The 18,211-nt window shown below is 44.8% G+C and overlaps 2 protein-coding genes and 1 long non-coding RNA gene across 6 annotated transcripts in view; 1 reads left to right on the top strand and 2 right to left on the bottom strand.

The window, feature by feature from the left end:
- Nucleotides 1–1,014: 1,014 nt before the first annotated feature.
- LOC146766583 (uncharacterized) lies at nt 1,015–4,984 on the bottom strand. The gene is made up of 2 exons (XR_014957281.1): nt 4,846–4,984; nt 1,015–1,912 (listed from the first exon to the last, which is right to left on the bottom strand). It is a non-coding gene; the product is annotated as an uncharacterized LOC146766583 (long non-coding RNA).
- On the top strand, nt 1,875–17,857 carry SFT2D3 (SFT2 domain containing 3). Of its 4 annotated transcripts, XM_031505656.3 has the most exons (5): nt 1,875–5,671; nt 7,513–7,656; nt 8,052–8,278; nt 11,467–11,654; nt 12,415–17,857. In XM_031505656.3, the coding sequence occupies exon 1, from the start codon at nt 4,390–4,392 to the stop codon at nt 5,044–5,046; it is 657 nt and encodes a 218-aa protein (XP_031361516.1). In that variant the 5' UTR covers nt 1,875–4,389; the 3' UTR covers nt 5,047–5,671; nt 7,513–7,656; nt 8,052–8,278; nt 11,467–11,654; nt 12,415–17,857. The 4 variants fall into 4 exon arrangements, with proteins under 4 accessions (XP_031361516.1, XP_077641698.1, XP_085443681.1 ...); XM_077785572.2 differs by having other exon boundaries at nt 11,467–17,857; XM_085587555.1 differs by having other exon boundaries at nt 8,052–8,957; nt 11,467–17,857.
- WDR33 (WD repeat domain 33) overlaps nt 7,648–18,211 on the bottom strand; it is a 69,409-nt gene continuing 58,845 nt past the window's right edge. The window contains exons 17-22 of the mRNA XM_085587556.1: nt 17,036–17,138; nt 16,290–16,752; nt 12,615–12,781; nt 12,385–12,484; nt 11,446–11,654; nt 7,648–8,928 (exon numbers count right to left, since the gene is read on the bottom strand). Coding sequence (XP_085443682.1) covers nt 8,705–8,928; nt 11,446–11,654; nt 12,385–12,484; nt 12,615–12,781; nt 16,290–16,752; nt 17,036–17,138 — 1,266 coding nt within the window. The 3' untranslated portion in view covers nt 7,648–8,704. The remainder of the gene's footprint in view (nt 8,929–11,445; nt 11,655–12,384; nt 12,485–12,614; nt 12,782–16,289; nt 16,753–17,035; nt 17,139–18,211) is intronic.

Here is an 18,211-nt window from a genome sequence, read left to right as displayed (position 1 = left end):
TTTCTTAGGACTTGGGGTTTTTTTTAGTTTTAACCTGCTTCAGCATCTCTCCTGCCCCTTAGGCCAGCCTTCCTTGTGACAAGAGCATCCCACAGGAAACAGAGTGGGACAATTTAAGCTTCAGCTGAGCCTTTTCTGCCCTGTTTTCATCCCAAACAGCCCCTGCCCTCCATTCAGCTGCAGCACATGCAATAATTCTTTGGGTTTCAGACAGTCCTGGATGGCAGTGACCCTCCCTGGGGTGAAATTCTCATTGCTGTCAGGCAGCCTTTGTACCCTTGCCTTTTTTTTTGTTCTTAAACCCACTCTCAGGGTAGCTTCAGGGCAAATACCCAAAGGTAAAACGTTGCAGCTCTGCCTTGGAAAGCATCCCAAGGCTGCTGACTTAGTAACTACCACTCTGCGTTTATCCCAGACAAGGAGATTAACACTGGTGGAATCAGCCTTATTAAAACCTCCAGCATTCCCTGTTCCAGCACTCTCTGAGATGGGGAGGGACAGTACAACAGGAAAAGGGAAACTCAAAACCAGTAAAAATCCATCAGCCAGTCAAGGCACAGTGAGAGGCAGCAAGAACCTCAATGTTTTCCTGATCTTTGCAGCGGGATTTTTGCAATCCTGAGGCACAACAACAGAATATCCCCACAGTCACAACATGCCAGTTTTCCATTCACTAACTGCTGAACAGGGAACAGCAATTACAAATTGATATGGTGCAAAGTGGAGTGTTTTAGGTTTGAAAACAGGAGGGGAGCTGTAAATATTGGATTACTATGGATAAATTATGGGAATAAAAAACTGAAAGGTCTTTAATCAGCAGTTCTGGTTCTGCTCACCCTCCCCACATACCTGCTTGAAGCTCTTTGGAGGGCTGTTCTTGACCTTTATTTCTTCTGATTTCCAAATTCAAGGGGTTTCTACTCAGTTCATCTCCATTTCTTCTTTTGCTGACTTGAGCGTTTCTTCCCCCAGCCCCACCTTCTCAGTGACAAATATATCACACATCATTACATCAAAGCCCAAATGTTTTAAAAAAATACATAATAAATGTCCAACAGAGACAGCTAAACCTTCAGCAAAACTAGGACACAAAACTGGTCCTAGCATCCTGAGAGAAGCAGCAGTCCACAGCCCTCAAAGTGAAAGAAAACTCAGAGAAACCACAAAATCTGAGGTTATCAATCATTGCTGCAATGACCAAGCGGCTCCTTTGCCTCTTCACACACCAGCTTACACACATGTACCACGATTTCATACATGTGTATATTTAATATTCATACCCAGGTGTTTTAGCAGATCCAAATCCGTTTTATTTTCTCAGCCAAGTGCATCTGCATGTGCCTGGGAGCCTGAAGGATGCCGATGGCACACAGAGTTGAGGAGGAAGGTGCTGACAGCAGGGTGTGTGCGTGCACTGGCCGTTTTGGCCAGCAACAGCTTTCTCAGCTGGCACTTCTGTGAGCTACACTTTTGCCCGTGGTTTTCAAGTTTGTAGCTGGACTCCATGAGGCAGAAAAAAATTTATTAGCACAGAGGAGTCCGTTTTGAGTGTGGTGCAAACAGGAGTTTGCTCTTGGAAGGGGAAGGTCGGTGAAATCTTTCTGTCCCGACACAGATTATTTGAGAGCAGTGACGTTTTGAACTTGGATCTGCATTTTGGGTGGTTTACAGCTAGAAAAGATGAATTTCCTTCTTTTGCAAGTCCACACCGCCATCGTGCGGTGTGCTTTGTGAGCGCTGACAGTGCCCAGGGAAAAGTCACGCCCTTTCTCTCCTGGCGCTGTTAGTGTGGGAACGGTTGGTGTAGGGGTTTCGTTGGGGATCCTGAATCTTCGAGACTGAAAGAATATCATCCTGCATGTAGCTGGGAAGGAAGACGAATCGTCTCACCGTTGGCTGGGCAGTTTATAGGCTGCAAAAGAAAAGCAAAGAGCACGGATTCTTTTTCCCCTAGAACCTTTTCCAGGGGAGCAAGTGCTGAACGTTTTTAGTTTTGTAACTGGACTCTGCAAGGGGAAAGGGAAGGCCAGGGCTTTTTTGTTTTAGGACCTACAGTAGGAGAATCATTGCTGGACATGTTAAGTTTTGAAGCTGGGTTTTGGAGATTGAAAGAATGTGATGGTACATGCAGCTAAGCAGGAAAATTCATGACTCCAGAGTGTGGTTGCTTTTCACAGGATGCAAGTTAAATGTTGAGACAGTAACAGCTTGCTCAACCAGTGCTGGTCTGCACCTTCCCCCTGCCTCATGTGAGCCACACCAAACACATTGGTGCAATATTGTAGTTTTCTTCTCAGCTTTCTACCACAGTATTTGCTGAATCTTGGAGTCTAAAGCTAAAAGGAATTGTTTCAACATAAATCTCGAATAGGAACCTGTGCCAGCACAGATAGGGGTCACTGACCTTCTCCCTTACAGCAGATAACCAGAATTTGGAAGTCAATTGTGCAGTCACTCTCTTCTTGGAGCTTTTAAGTTTGCAGACAACCATGGTGCTCTGCAGGTTAATTCTCAGCCTTATGTAGCATCACACACTTGCAGTCTGACATGTAAATTCACTGTGGTGCAGAACAGTGTATCTGCACAGAAGCACACCAGCACATTGCACTTCTGGAGGTGCAAATCAAATTTCCAGCATGGGCTCCTGGATGGGAATTACAGTTAATTTCCACAGGAAGGAAAGCACATAGGCCCAGTTCTTTAGGTGCAGGTCAGAGGTGACCTAGGGGAGGAAAAGTCCAGGCACACATCTGACCCAGCAGCTTCCGGCTAGGAGAGATCCTTGGATGTACAGGGGCATTCAGAATTTCTGCCATGGACTCCCAGATGAGAATGACAGTGCATTTCCATGGCAAGGAAAGCACACAGCCCCAGTGTTTCAGGTGCACTTGAAAAGTGGCCAAGGGGAGGCCAATGCCAGCCAGACTTGTCTGTGCTGGCAGCTTTAATGTGGGAGTAATCCTTGCATATACTGAATTTTAGAGGTGCAATCCAAATTTTGCACATGGGCTCCTGGGGAAAAAAAAAAAGGAATTTTCTTCTCCATAGGAAGGAAAACTCAAAGCTCCAGTGTTTCAGGTACAGATGAGAGACAGCCCAGGGGAAGTCAAGGCCAGTGGGATCCATATGTCCTGACAACTTCTGTCTGGGAGCAATTCTACAAGTAGACTACAGCATAACACAAAACAGTGCAGGATATCAAGGTACTTATATTAAAGCTAGCAACAGAAACAGTACTGGTTAGGAGTCAAATGTAACTGACCACTGAAAAGATGATAATGTACACAGATTCCTTTCACTTAAGCTTCGAGGGAGTAACTGCAAAGCAGGCAGCCCTGCTCATAGGAAAAACTACACATTTCCAAGCATAGAAAATTTCTGCTTTGTCAAAGTTTGGTGTAGCTTTTATAAAGTGAGGTGTCTGTCAGTCAGAAATTCAGCTTTATATTCCAGATGCCAGACCAGTCTTAATCCCACAGCACCAAAATAACTCAATACAAGACAGCTTGTCCTGTGTGAGTTATCTGACCAGTTAACAAGTAACAGATAGGCTCTTGTGTGGGGCAGATGTGCTGCTGCAGAGGTGGAGTCCCACTTTCAGCCCTGGGTGCCTGGCTGTGAAGGATGACCCTTTTCTACAGGAAGGAAATCCTGCTGCCCCAGTGTCTGTGGGGCAGCTGAGAGGCCATCCCCAGGAAGCCAAGGATAGTGAGATCTGTCAGTCTGGCAGCTTTTGCCTGGGAGTGATCCTTGGATGTTCAGTTTTGGGAGGCAGAATCCAGATTTCAGCCATGGAGGCCTGGCTACAAGGGACTGCTCCGGTGGTGCAGCGTCTCTGGGCAGTGAGAGGCATCCCCATGGCCCTGCCCGGAATCGCTCTGCGAGGCTGAGCCTGCCCCCATCACCCTTGGCCCTGCCTATCAGTCACTCCGAGTGGATGACTCTAATCTCAATTACGTTTAGCACCGCCTGTCAATCCATCTCCTGGGTTGATCCCCCCCATCATCACTTTTAGTTCTGCCCGTCAATCACTGACAGGCTCATCCCAGGTTTAGAGCTCTTCACAACCGACAGAGCCCTCAGGGACCCCGCGGCCCTGCACAGCCCACATATCCCTCACCGGCACCATCGCACTCACGGCCCTGGCAGGCTCCGCAGCCCGCCCAGAGCCCCCCGTCCCCGCACCGCCCTCAGCCCTCCCGCCCTCAGCGCCCCGCGGCCCTCACGAGCCCCGCGCACGCGCCCCGCGCCTCCCGCCCCCGCGCATGCGCAGCGCTCCGCGGGCTGCGGCCGCGCGTTCCGCTGTGCCCCGGATGTGCCCCTGCCCCGGAACATGGCGGCGCCGGGCTGGGCGGAGGGAGCCTGGTAGCGCCCGGTGCCGTCCCCGCCATGGCGGACCTGGGCCGGCAGCTCCACGAGTACCTGGCCCAGTCCAAGGCTGCTGCTGCTGCCACCGGCCCCAGCGCGGCGCCCGCACCGCCGGCCGCCGGCGGCTCGCAGGAGGAGGCGGGGGACGGCGGCGGGCTGCGGGCCTGGCTGGGGGCGCTGAACGCGCTCCCGGCGGGCGCTCCCCCCGGCGCCACGGTGTGGCCGTGGACGGGAGAGGAGGACCCGTGGCTGCGGGGGCTGTCGCGCTGGCAGCGGCTGGCGGGCAGCGGGCTGTGCGCGCTTCTGGCCGCGCTGTGCTTCGCGCTGGCCGGGCTGTGCGCGCCGCTGCTGCTGCTGCGCGCCCGCAAGTTCGCGCTGCTCTGGTCGCTGGGCTCGCTGTGCGCGCTGGGCGCCGCCGCGCTGCTGCGCGGGCCCGCCCGGCTGCTGCGGGAGCCCGGCCGCGGGGCGCTGCTGTACCTCGGGGCGCTCCTCGGGACGCTGTACGCCGCGCTGGGGCTGCGCAGCACCGCGCTGACGGCGCTGGGCGCCGCCGCGCAGCTCGGCATCGCCGCCGCCGCGCTCCTGGCCGCGCTGCCCGGCGGCGCCGCCGGCCTGCGCCGCCTGGCCGGGCTGCTCCGCGCCGCGCTGTGCGGCCGGGGCAAGGCGCTGCCGCTGTGAGCCCGGCGCAACGGCGGAGGAGCGGCGCGGCCCCGCGGGAGCCCCTCGCACACGGGCCGGGAGCCTCGCGATGTGTTCAGCCGCCTCCGAGACGGGGGACGCCGCTTCTCTTCGCCTCCTCCGCGTCCTGGCACGTTTTCCTCGGTAGCGCCCGAGGAGCAGCGGCAGGGCTGGCAGCCCCGGTGACGCGGAGCTGCAGCGCTGTGTGCGGTGTCAGCCTGCCGAGCCGCCCCGGGCTCGTTACTCGCCTCACCAGGGCTCGGCATCGCTCCACCTCTGGGTGGGGAGCCGCAGCATCGCTCGTGCCTCCAGCCTGGGGCCGTGTGGCTGCTGCACGGCTGCTGCGGAGCGCCGCATCGGAGCCCGTGCGCTGCCCCTGCGGATTCGCCCGGTGCTGAGGAGCAGCTGAGGTGCGCAAGGCTGACGGATGCCGAAACACGAAGATGATTTAGCAAAATGCGATCGAGGCTAGGGGACGACATTGAAAAATTAACTGGTTTTGTGCTGACCCCTACACTATGAACACATACTGTTTTTGCTGTCACCTCAGACCAGTGGTGAATACGAAGACTGTGGCCAATGAACTGCATTTCTCTCTAAAAAGCAGCTTTAAAATAACCATCCAGTAAGTGAAACAAACTTTCCTGGGGCTGTGGATCACAAAAACTGCCCATACTTGCAAGGGGTGGGGGTGTTCTGCATGATCGTGAGAGGATGCAAAGTGCAAATGTTGGTTAAGAGCACTGGCGTTTGCAGGTACTGCTGTAAGGGACCAAACTGGGCTTTAAAGTGGGAGCTTCAGCTCTTAGAACTTTACTTTTGTTTATAGATATTGCTCTCTGAACTTGAGCAGGAGTTGCTTACTTGTCCCAGCCCGACCTTCAAAAATAGATTTGCCAGTAATTGGAGCTCTGCTTCAGTGCAGAAACTGAGCTGCCTTAGGAGGGTGCTGAATTCAGGCTGACAGAGCTGGGTTGCTCCAGTTTGGGCCAGGTACTGGACAGCTGCAAGGAAATGGGACCATGGGGCCTCACCTGCACAGAGCCCCCGTGAGTATCTCACTGAGCATTTGTGCCTCATGGAGAAAATAAAGCCTGCAATACTTACCTGCTATCACTATTTAGTTTTAATATATTTACCAAATACTTTTCTGAATTAAACTGAAATTGTTAAAGAGGGTGCTTAAGTGTACATAGATTGCTTTAATAAAAATATTTGTGCCCAGTTGTCAGTATAGACATTTCCCTATTGGTCACTTTTTTCCATTAAGAATGTAGATCAGAGCTATCAGAATAGCATTAAATTAGCTCTCTTGTTTTTACAGTTTCAAAGTTACAGTATGTAAAATTAATTTTATTCCTAAAAGCAGTGTAAAATTAAATCTGAGACAACCTCTGAAGTAACAGATAGAGCATAAGAGTCTATGTGCAGCACTGGTAAAATAACATGACCTGAGGAACACAGAAATATATTCCCAGTAAATAACTGTACCCATTTCCCAGTAACAGTGGGTCACACTATCACAGACTGGGAAGCTACTTCTGTCTCTTCTGCTATGCTGTTACCTTCCAAGATTTTGTAGAAACTATATCTAATTATCAAATTTTCTTTTTACTTTTTGAGCATATGATTGTGAAATACTTCAAAACTCCATTGAAAAAGCTGCCCCTTGAAGAGTATTACTTAACATTAAGTACCATAATTGTTTAAAGAACTAACCAATCATCAGAGGAAATAAAAGTTTTCTAGATAATACTGGGTTTTCTCTTGTTACATACACTTTAACTTGTTTTGGTAGAGGACTGTGGTTTAATTAAAGCCTGAAGCTCATCCTGTAATTCATATAGTATTAGACCTCTTTTAGCACCTTAAACATACATCAGGCTTGCTAAATGAAAAGAGAGCAAGCTTTCCTCTTTGCCAATGATGAAATCATTAGTATTTCTCATGAAAACTTCAGGACAAATCCCAGCTCCCAGACATACACCCAAAGGGCCCAAAGTCCTTCAGATAGAGCTAAAAAGCATTTTTTCTCAAGGGACAAACTCAGACATATCAGATATATCTCAGCTGTTTCTAGAGAACTCCTTTAAGACCATTCTCCCTCTCCTGACACCCATGAGAAGGATTTTATAAGCTGACAATCAGTTACAATTTTCAAATGTGATTTGATACACCACAAATTAAAAACCAAGTAGAAAAAGGTACTTGTGACTGAGTGAACCAAGAGAACAGCAGTTAAGCATCTGTGCTTTGATGTCTTTAAGTAAGATGGGACATAGGGCTTGAGCCAGTCTTTGGTAAAACTGACTATGAGAAGATGCAACAGCTGCATGTGTTGCTGGGTTGCAGGAGCCTCTAGAAATAAGTCTCATCCTGATTATAGCCTGAAATTCAAGGCAGGAGAGAGGGAAGCCTGAAGCAGGAGAGAGGGGGTAGTGATTTTTTATTATATTTTCAATATAGGACCTTCCTGAGGGGTACCTGCAGAGAAGTACTTACGTGGTAACATTTTCACTGAGGCTTTAGGTGTTAAAGGAGCCTTCTGGTAACGTGGTGGCTGGAGATGATTAACAGGAATGATTTGTGGGGAAAACAAACTCATGGTTGGTAAGTAGCTTTATTATGAAATGTGGAAAATAGGAATAACCCCTCCTCCTCATTTCCCTTCTTTAGTAAAATCAGACAACAATATCCTAAAGAAAAGACACTTAAAAAAACTTATAATTGCACTTCAGCAATTACTGCACCAGACTCTGCTGAACACCCATAGCTTTAAACATTGTGTCACACAGCTGCTGTAAAACATATCAATCAAGCTGCTGAACTTTCTTTCTCAGTTTCTATAAACAGATGCTGTTTTGAACAAAAATCTGTGGCTTGCCTAGGTGAAGTGTAGAATGCCAATCTTTGCTGTGATGTCTGTTTTAGGATCCAGGTTATGTAACTCACAATATGTCTTTGACAACTTGTTCTAAACATTATTTCACTCTTTTCTGTTTCAGGATGGCAGACTAGCAAGCAGTGGTGATTGCCTGCATTTTGGAATTTTAACCTCAGCACCACTGTACACACCTGTGGCTAAAGGTGAAAATGAAACTTCTCCATACATGATAAACCAAAACCCTGGGAATCGGCTCTCAGTATTTTAAATGGCTGAGATTTCAGGAGGTAGTACTGTTGCTGCATCTGAAACACAAGTTTGCCTAAATACAACCCTCTGTAGTAATAGGTGAGTAAAGAATCACACACTATTGATTTTTTTTGTTAATTTTTGCTCAAATTACATTCTGTATTCATACAAAACCAACGTAACTCTTTGACAAACTGTACATATAGAAACAAATTTCTGTCTGGAGGTGAACTGAAATCTGTGGAGATGCTCCATGTTCCACAACACTTAAAAGAAATTCCAGCTCTTGACAAAATAAGAAAGTGAGGGGAATAGGAGTGGAAAGAACAAAACAAAGGTAGCTACAATATTGCAGCTAGAGGCAAATGACTGATTCAGGAAAATAAAGACCCCTGTTAGGAACTAATGCACATTCAGTTATCCCAGTTAAGAGTCCAGGTTCGTGGCATTGCAGGTGAGTCCAGAGTAGCAGTCTATTTAAATATTGTCCCACAAGGACTGGGCATGACCCAGTCAAAGCCTCTTCTATCGGCCTCGGCCACCCCGAGATCCTCCTCTCCGGGACTGGCCAGAGTTCATGTTATTTCCTCGTCCCCAATTGCTGCTGCTCCTTCCTCCTCGAGAAGGGTTTGCCCCAGGGCCTCCACCAAAGGCTTCATCCCTGTGGAATCCATCGTGGTGGTCTCCATCTAGAGAACTGGACCTCCCAGATTTCGGCGCTCTCTGTGAAGGTCCTGAATTTCCTCGTCCTGCAAAGGAAGCACAAGCAGTTACTGGAGTAAGTTTCAGCTGAGTCTCTTCTCAGACATGGCAGATACTGAGCTGGTTCTACTGTGGTGTCATCATTCATAAACCAGCTCTAGCTGAGACCTGCAATTTTATGTCTCCTCCCTCAGTAGAATTTTCTTATGCAGATTTAATGTCTCCATTACAGTTCAGAAAATGGACAACCATCAAGCAATTCCTTGGGAATTAAAGGAGCTTATATTTGATACTGTCAGCAGTTACTGAAATGAAGTCAGAACAGTGATAGCTTTTCCTCCAAACTGCCAGTTCTTGTGCTTCACACTGGGGCTCTCTGTTTTGATTGCAAAATATACTATTTTAAAATGCAAAATGGAGACATAGCAGTGTTAACAAATTGAGACAGTCGAGGTTGATGGTGAACATCATGAGTAACATTACTGTTTTGTTCCATTTTTTTTCTAAAAATAATGGGAAAATGCTTTATTTCACTACTAACTGGAACAAGAAGTACTCAAGTTCTGACTTCCAGGAATAGAATTTTCTAATTCTCACATACCTTTTTGGTTTTGATATGTTTGATATAAAAAACAAAAAAACCCAACCCAATTTATTAGCCTAAAATAAGAAGCAGTATTGTGAGAAAACAAAATCAGTGCTTGTTTTTAGGACACATACTACAGCTAAATTCAGGTATTTTTGCTGCACTTTAGCAAGAGTGATTGTTCCATGTAAAACAGTCACCAAACTGTTTCACAGAAACATTAATGAAGTTTTAGTCTTCAAAGAATTTTACCAATACAACTGAAGGTGACATAGCCCCCGTATGAATAAGTATTGTTCATGGTTTGGCAGGCTTTCTGCCATCATTCTACACTTCCTTTAGCATATTATGAGTTAAATACCACACTTCTGCCTGGACAACAATTGTTTTGAGTTTAATGAAGAATCTGATAGAGTTATTACAATCATTACTGAAGCTGGAAAAGGAATCCTTACAGAATTGATAGATGCTGGCTAAATTGAGAACTACAGCATGTGGATATGGAAGGAAAAATACTGGTAGAGAAGTTTATCAACAGAGTTTCATTCAAAACATCTGTGAAGAAATGATAAAACCTGGGACTAGAGTCCATGCAGAGGAGGAGTGACAAGCAGTTAAAACTGAATGAGCTTTGGGACAGTGGTGAGAGAAATGGGCTGGGATTCAGTGTTCAGTGGCATCAGAGACAAAGTTGTGCAGTCTAACAGCAACAAATTCAGCTGCAGGCAGCCAGCTCAGCATCAGGAAGCAAAAGAGGACATTTGTCACTGATCACTACCTGACAGTGAGTAGTCAATGTAAGGACATTAAAGAAAGACAGTATTTACACAAGAGAACAGAAGTCCTGAGATCTGTAAGAAACAGGATCAAGAACTGGTGTGATGCTAACAGCAATGACTCCAAAAGAATGTGTTCTGTGGGTTACAGCAGCATGGGACCACTTAGAGGGAACTACACCACCAGGGACTATTAGGAAAGAATAGAGAAAGTGGAAGAAATACAAGAGAACTGTAGAAACCCATGGCTGCACCACATCTTAAATAGTGTGTGCAATTCCTACTTACCTCATTTAATTTAGAAAAGGATAATTTAAAACTCAGAATAGCACATAGAAAGTAACAAGGCTAGTGGAAGAGACAGAACAATTTCTAGAAAGAATAAAGAAATCAGAGCTCTGACTTGGAGAACAGCTCGTTCAGGCTGGAAGTGGTAGAGTTCAGTGCAGAGGTGGCATTCAGTAATAACAGGGACCAACATTCAACTTAATTACAGCACAAGACATCAAATAAAATTAGTGAATGATAAGCATAGATCAAGGGGAAAACATCCCTACTTTTTTTTTAAAGTACAGTCTACTGCAATTAAGTTTTAGAGATCTGTCCATGGATGTTGTGTATACCAAAAGTTTATATGATTCTTAAAGCAATTAGAGACGTACACAAAAGGTAACTAGAAAGCCATTAAAAATAAAAATAATGTTTTAGTAAGTCAGATCTTCAGAGGTGTAGAGAGCACTTCAGGGATATATCACTCCAGGCTCAATATTCTATATTTGAGTTAAATAACTCAAATATAATGCTCTTATATTTGAGTTAAAGAATAGTTGTTTATTAATATTAATAAATATTAATATTAGTATTAATATTTATTATATTAATAAACAACTATTCTGAAAATGACGGGAAAATGCTCTTAATGAGTTTTGCAGCTGAGTAACAGGGAACCGAAAACCAACTACTTTTGAACAGGGCAATAAAGAAGGGGATTCTGCATGCTGGAGATAAGATCTGGATTTGATGTTTTGAAAATCCCTCTGTTCTTATGTTCCTGTAAGACTGGTCTTTAACTTCCCAGCTGGTAAAATCAGATATTTACCACCTCAGCTTTATCCCCTCTGAACAGAGAAGTTCTGGATACACTGAATACTGAAAATACATGCCAGTGTTACTTAAGGGTTCCAATCAAAGGGGTTTTTTACCTTTGCCCCTCTCCTCTGGAGGTCCACCTGGAGCATCCATGTCTCTGTGGTCAGAGGTTCCCGGTCCATCGTGCCAGGGGCGTTTCCGTGGTGGCAGTGAGGCCATATCCATGCCCTGGAGTGAAGAGGAACGTTCTCTGTTGGCTGGAGAGTGCCCATCATGAGGAGGGTGATCTGGACGAGGACCTGTGCACGAAAACAAAGGATAAGTAATGTTTATTGGATCATTATTCCTCATTTTTGAAGGCAGCCACATAAATTTACAAACTGCCCACAGTGTTTGGCACACAGTTTGAAGTTAAAATTATGTAAAGCTTCTCCTCTGTCTCATTTCCTAGTAAAAAAGCTAAAGGTCAAACAGATTCTAAAGATGATGGGAAAAAAAAGTGTGGCAGATGGAAAAAATGTAAAGTGTTCTTTCCTGTATTTTAAAGACAATCACACCTTCATTCATTTTTGCTTTGTTTTCCTTGGCATTTTACAGCTCTGTCTTGTCCCATATGGGTTTGCCTTTAGTAAGACAACTGCAAATATAAGCTGTTAGACATTGCAGCTGGAAAGATACCAACACAGAAAAAGATTACTGTTGGCATTAATAAACCTAGTAAAAAAAAACTCCATGACATGTGATTTAGTCATCCAGAGGTGACAAAACTGCCTGGGCATTTCTGGACTGTACAAGAACACAACCGAAAATCAAGGCTTTGAGGCTACAATCACTTTTATTCATTAAGACAGCTGTATAGTTTTCCCTAAGTTCTGTATAGTTAAATTCTGTATAGTTCTTTTTTCCTAAATTTAAAAGACCAAAGAACTGCATTGGACTTTTTTCATGGTAAAATACAGGTAGCGAACACGTGAGGTACAGGAAAAAGGCATGATTTTAAAAATATTTTTTTTAAGTTATTATATTGTAGAAGTCTACAAGCCTCACCAAATTTTTTACCTGGTTCTCTGTTTCCATCCCAGGATTCTGGTTTCCTCCCTCCTTCAAAGCGTGGGAATTCATCTGGAGTAGGAAGCAAACCCTTCCGAGCTCCTGAGCAGTAAGAGAAGCAGGGGACAGGAGTGAGAAGAGACATTGCATTCAGGCGAATGATGTAGTCTCTCCAAGAAATGCCTTTCCTTCCTCATCCTTGCATTTCTGTGTGGAAGAGCATTCCCCTTACCTCTCAGAGCACCTCGACCTCGTCCCCGAGCACCATGGTCCCTTCCTCTGGAGTTTTCATCTGGAGAGTCAAAAGCATCATCTGGCCCAAAATCTTCAGGGCCAGGAAAGCCATCTCTGCCCCTGGGTCCCCGGCCCTCGTGTCTTGAGGGTCCTCCTCTTCGGAAGCTACAACAAAGAACATTATACAAACGTGGCTTTTAGGCATAATTGAGTCAGCTTCAGTTTAATTATCAGCTCATTTCTAAACTGTTTCATTTAATGCTACAGCACATACAGTTACTAAAACAGGATTTGTAGGTGGGAAAGTGCCCATTTTTGCCTTTGAGCACTTTGATAGTAAGCTTTGTAATCTTCCTCTCACATTTCCTTCCACTGATTATGTTGGCTTTTCATACAAGAAAAATATTATTAAACACACTGCATTCATTTAATGAAAAGGTGGGAAGAACAACTGATGAGTGATGATAGATACAAGGTGAGGTAAGGCAAGGTATAAGTGAGTTTCCCTTAACTCTGATGGTCTTACATTCCCCTTCCCTTTTTTCCTTTCCATTTCCATCATAAAACAAACTGAAAACATAGAAGCAATGAGAGTCATGGCTATAACAAAACATTACAGGATCTCATTCCTATTAGTTCTATGATTCTTTTGCCAGACAACTCTCCTTTTCATTCCATTCTTCAAAGTTTACAATTTTAGCAAATGCATCTAGACTGCCCTTGTATGTATAGGCATAGTGACAGCTGAACAGTGCACAGTGGCATTCTGCAACCTGAAGAGCAGTTTAACCAACTGCAGTAATGAATTTTGTGTTGCAAAATGTGATTATGGCCCTGAAATTGATAATTGCTGTCTATTAAGTACCAAGGGCATCCTCAGGAATTTGCTACAATTGGGTTCTGCACTGCATCTTAGTGAGTGCAGCCTCCTCCAGCACTGCACTGGGGGCTGGGACAGCTCTTCAGAGGGGAGAATGGCTCTTCATGAGCTGTCAGTGCCATGCCAGGTAAGCCTGCAGCTGGCTGTGTGAATAACTAGCAGTTCTGTTCCTGGCACAAGCAGTTCAAACACCTGAAGGGTTTGCAAAGCTCAGCCCTGCCCTGTGAGGATGCCTGTCTATCACAGCCCAGCTGAGGTGGCACAGGCACACTGCTGTCCCCACCGTGCCACCCACGCTACTCTGCCCACCCTCAGTGACAGCACACGGTGTGGAGCTCTCCTTGCCCAGTCACAGGTGCCTCCCACCTCCCCAGTGTTCCCAGTTCCACTCTGGCTGAACTGGAAGCATCACAGTATTCCCATGGTGTTGGCTGTGTGCAGCATCCCCTTCCCCAGCTCATTAAAGACACAGTGCATCCTATTACAAGCAAAACTTTAGATACTTTTATTTAGAATTTTAACAACATTAACCTTTTAATTACAAATTTAAATATTTTAACAGTAGTCATAACACAATACAATATTTTTAAACTTTTACATTGTTTTTAATAAAAAACAATAGGTCTGTCTCCACCTCCCAGAAACAAACACAATACAGAGAGGAGGCTGCTGTGCCTGTACAGGTACAGCAGTGGATGGAGGAGTGCTTTGTATGGACCATGAACCATTTACATTAACCTGGATGGTTTGGGAAAACAAACTCAACAGTTTCAGGTACAAATGGTTCAAATAATCACAGAGCAGTATTGTTTAGCCTTGAAACAGCACAGTCCTCTAGAGGTTTCTTAGAGGGCCTCCTGCTTTAATACTGATATGGTGTGATTCGACTTAGCTTGGAAATTACCAAGATTTTCAACACGAGGTCCCAGGGCTGCAGGAACAGGGCCTTTCCTATTTCAGGCAACTTATGGACACAGCTGAGTTTTGGAATCTACGATACCTGTGCCTGACACAGCCACAGCTCCTAATATTGTGTTATGGATATCCTTATTTGCCTTTTCATATCAGTCACACATAAAACCCTGCCTTGCATCGGGCTCCGTTCCTGTTTGACTGCTCTCACATCTTCTTCCCCGAGGCCTAGGACCTTACTGTACACAACTACACACTGTGCAGATTTAGCAGGCAGGAAGAGGCAGGTCTCTGCAGTAGAAGCATCATGTTGATATAGAGTAAGAACAGGACAGGGATGAAAAGGATGGGAAATTAGAGAGAAACACACATACACACATTTGCCTCTCATGCTTGATCAAACCAGTTACAATCTCAATTTCAAACCAAGTCAGCTAAAGGAGTGGTTGGGATTAAGTCCACCACAGCATCTGCAGTAAATGGCACCTAGTTCACCTTCATTTCAAGAAAATCATCAAATGTACAAGCACAGTGAGCCTTTTAGAGCCCTGTGCCATTTCATTTCAAACTCTCTGGGCAAACACTTGTACTCTGATAAATAGAACACTCTTAGTTCAAAAGTCAGATTTACAGGTCACAAGGTTCTTGTTTCCCTTCCTGAAACTTTTTAAAGATCAGGACCATAATAAAATATTTGCCAGTCCCTAAGCATTTTCAATGTAAGATCTGAAAAATCTCTACTGAGCTTCTGAAAGTCTTGTCTGCTGTGTCTTTTAGAGTTCTGTGATGCAGACCATTGGACCACTTGACCATCCAACTGCATTTTCTCTGGCTTTACTTTTTAAAAATGGCTTTAATTGTTACCTTCTTTAAGTTACTGTTCATTTCTTTTCATACTCTTCACATAAAAGGAAGTTACATCTTACAGAGCTAGGTAGAAAATAGCTAAAAGAAGAGCTGTATAGATGCAAAGTAAAAGGAATGTAAGAAAATGATTAAAAAGGCAACTAAAACACACAAAATTCACATTATGTGGAGACCACAGCATATTGGTAACAAGCACATGTTCTTATACATAGAGACTTGGTGGTCAGTGAGAGGCTTAGACCATGGAGGCCAAATTTCATTTAATTAAACTAACATAAATCTGGAGCAATTTTGCTGATAATTCATTTCAGAGACAGCATTAATTCCTCCATATTTACATTGGTAACTAAAAGCAAATTTATCCCTTTGCGATTTATTCAGAGATTGTGAGCAATGACAAGGACATTGCTGTAAATCAGATTATTTTTGAGTTCTTTGCTTGGCATTAAGAAATAAGTCAAAAAGAGGAATAAAATTTCTACAAGCAAACGCATGAAAAAATAGTCTCAACAGTCCAACAGATGCTGTAAGTCTGTCCCTTCTGTCTGGCAGTCACATCACTGTTCCTGCTCCTTACGAGGGCATTGCATCTCATCCTACAGTCTCTACAGTCATGCTGTAGTTTGTGACTGGAGACAGAATCTCAAAATCCACTTCTAGGGTTCAAAAGTTTGTCACTTTAACCTTTAAGTCTCCTCTCAATTTTCATCAAAACGGTCTCAGATCTTCATCCTGTGTCACTGGATCTTCTCTACAAACTTTCCCCCTTCTCTTTACTTACTGTTTAAAGACACGGAAGCTGCTGTGTACAATGACCATTTTTCAAGTTTTCTTCTATTACTGAATGATTTTTATGGACTCTACACTCAGGTATATTAGAGTTTTCATTTCCTTATTGGTTTCCAGTTTATAAATCTGAAACAGATAGACTCCTTAATGAAAAGGAAACCAGGAATAAAAGAGTTCCCTCCATTTACCCTTTAACCCAAGAAAGAGAAGTGGATTTATTCTTACCTCTCGTCTCGCCTTCCTCGGAAGCGCGCATCCTCAGGATCCCGTGGGTATCTGTCATCTGAAGGTCTCCGTCCTTCCCAAGCACCAGGAGGCCCCCGGTTGGAACCACCTCCTTCAAATTCCCTGTGATCGGGAGGAAAGGGAGGCCCAGGTCCACCTCGTCTCCATTTCTCATCTTGCAATGGTGGGCCTCCTCTCCCCTCAAACTCCCGCAGTCGATGGCCAAATCTCTTGTCTGGGTGGAAATCATCCCGGAAGTCGTCGGGCCGGTCGAAGTCATCGTGGAAATCGGGGTGAGGTCCCCGTCTGTCGGGCATGCCCCTGCTGTCCCTGCCGTCACTCCAGTCCTGCCCCCCTCGGAACAGGCCCCTCTCGGGCCCGTGCTCGGGGCCGCCGCTGTTCTGCTCGTGCCGCCGGTCCGACAGCGGGCCCAGGTGATGGTTGGGTGGCCCACGGGCATCACCTTGAGGGACAACAAAAATCACAGCAGGTTTCTGTAACCGTTTCTACATCACTTCAGGATGCTCTAGTTCATAGAGTTCTAGAAAGTATATAGGATACATTTCACATGAAACAGTATTTCCGGGAAAATTTTTCCTGTATATCCCAGCCCACACCTATGGAAGCTTTTCTGTCAGCCAAGGCCTTGCACTGTGCTCCAGCCATTTCTCCCAGGCTGCACTGCACTGGGACAGCCCCTCTTGGAGGAGACTGACTCCCAGGAGAACAGACAATATGTTAATTACCTTTATTAAGACCAGGTCCTTGGTTGTGAGGGCCCAGACGACCTTGTCCTCCTTGCTGCCCCAGGCCTGGTATCAGCGGAGGAGGACCCGGGTTCTGTCCGTCCTGTGAGCATGGAAGAACAAAAGCCACATGAATTGCCGTGTGTAATTAAAAATTTTTGTAGGAGTGCAAAACAATTTTCTTTCCATAAGGTCTACATCTGCACAGGTTGTACAACAGAAACAGCTCATGTTCCAATGGTTTCAGCCTCACATCAGTGGTTTCAGACAATCACATGGGTAATGCTTCAGTCACTGAGAAACACCATTTCATAAGAGACAGCTCTGCAGGTATTCATATTTTATCTGTCACAGCCAAAGAAGATAAAGCTCATATTCTTCCTGAGTATGAATATTCTGTAAGAATGTATTGAATTTATTGAGTATTTGATACAAATATTCTGTTCCTCTGGAGGAACAGAGGAATTTTCCTAAGGGAAATGTGTAAATTTGTTTGAAAATTATTATGTAATGCCCGATTTACAGGCAGTTAAAGAGCTTCACAGACCAAAGACTTCTTTGTTCATTTGGAAATGAACAGAAAAGAGAAACTATATATACAAAAATAAGTACTAAGAATGTTGGGATGAGGGGACAACAATAGGGCCATAAGGAATCCTCTTCTCTAAACACCTGTAAGTTGCTAACATGAGTCTCATTTTAAACATGATGGCAAAGTTCATTTTTCTCCATTTTAGGATTAAAAAAAGCAGAGGCAGTACAGTAGGCAGAGTTTTGTGTGCTTTATGTGATCCCAAAGAAAAAAATAAAGTATGTACGTGCCTTTTTGGTATTTTTTCCTCTTTTTTTTTTTCTTTTTTTTTTTTTTTTTTTTTTTTGGTGAATTTTAAAGGATAAATTAATGCTCTTTAAATTCAGCTGCTGTCACAGACTCATGAAAGATTTTGACAGGTACCAAAACTACAGGACCTGCTGTGGTGACACTGGTTGGAAAACTGTTCAGATGATGCTCTGATTCTGCCTTTCAACAGCACAGGCCTGACAAAAAGTCCTCATTTGGGGTTTGTGCTGGACTGGAACTGAAAAGTGACATGTAGAGAATTTACACTGCAGATATAAAATCTAACAATAAAAATATGAACCAGAGACCTGGAACCTGCAGGACTGCAATACAAA

This window comes from Lonchura striata, chromosome 9, assembly GCF_050655825.1.
Source record: "Lonchura striata isolate lonStrDom1 chromosome 9, ASM5065582v1, whole genome shotgun sequence".
Taxonomy (NCBI): domain Eukaryota; kingdom Metazoa; phylum Chordata; class Aves; order Passeriformes; family Estrildidae; genus Lonchura; species Lonchura striata.
Note: the sequence above shows the minus strand (reverse complement) of the source record. Positions and strands in the feature narration are given on the sequence as shown.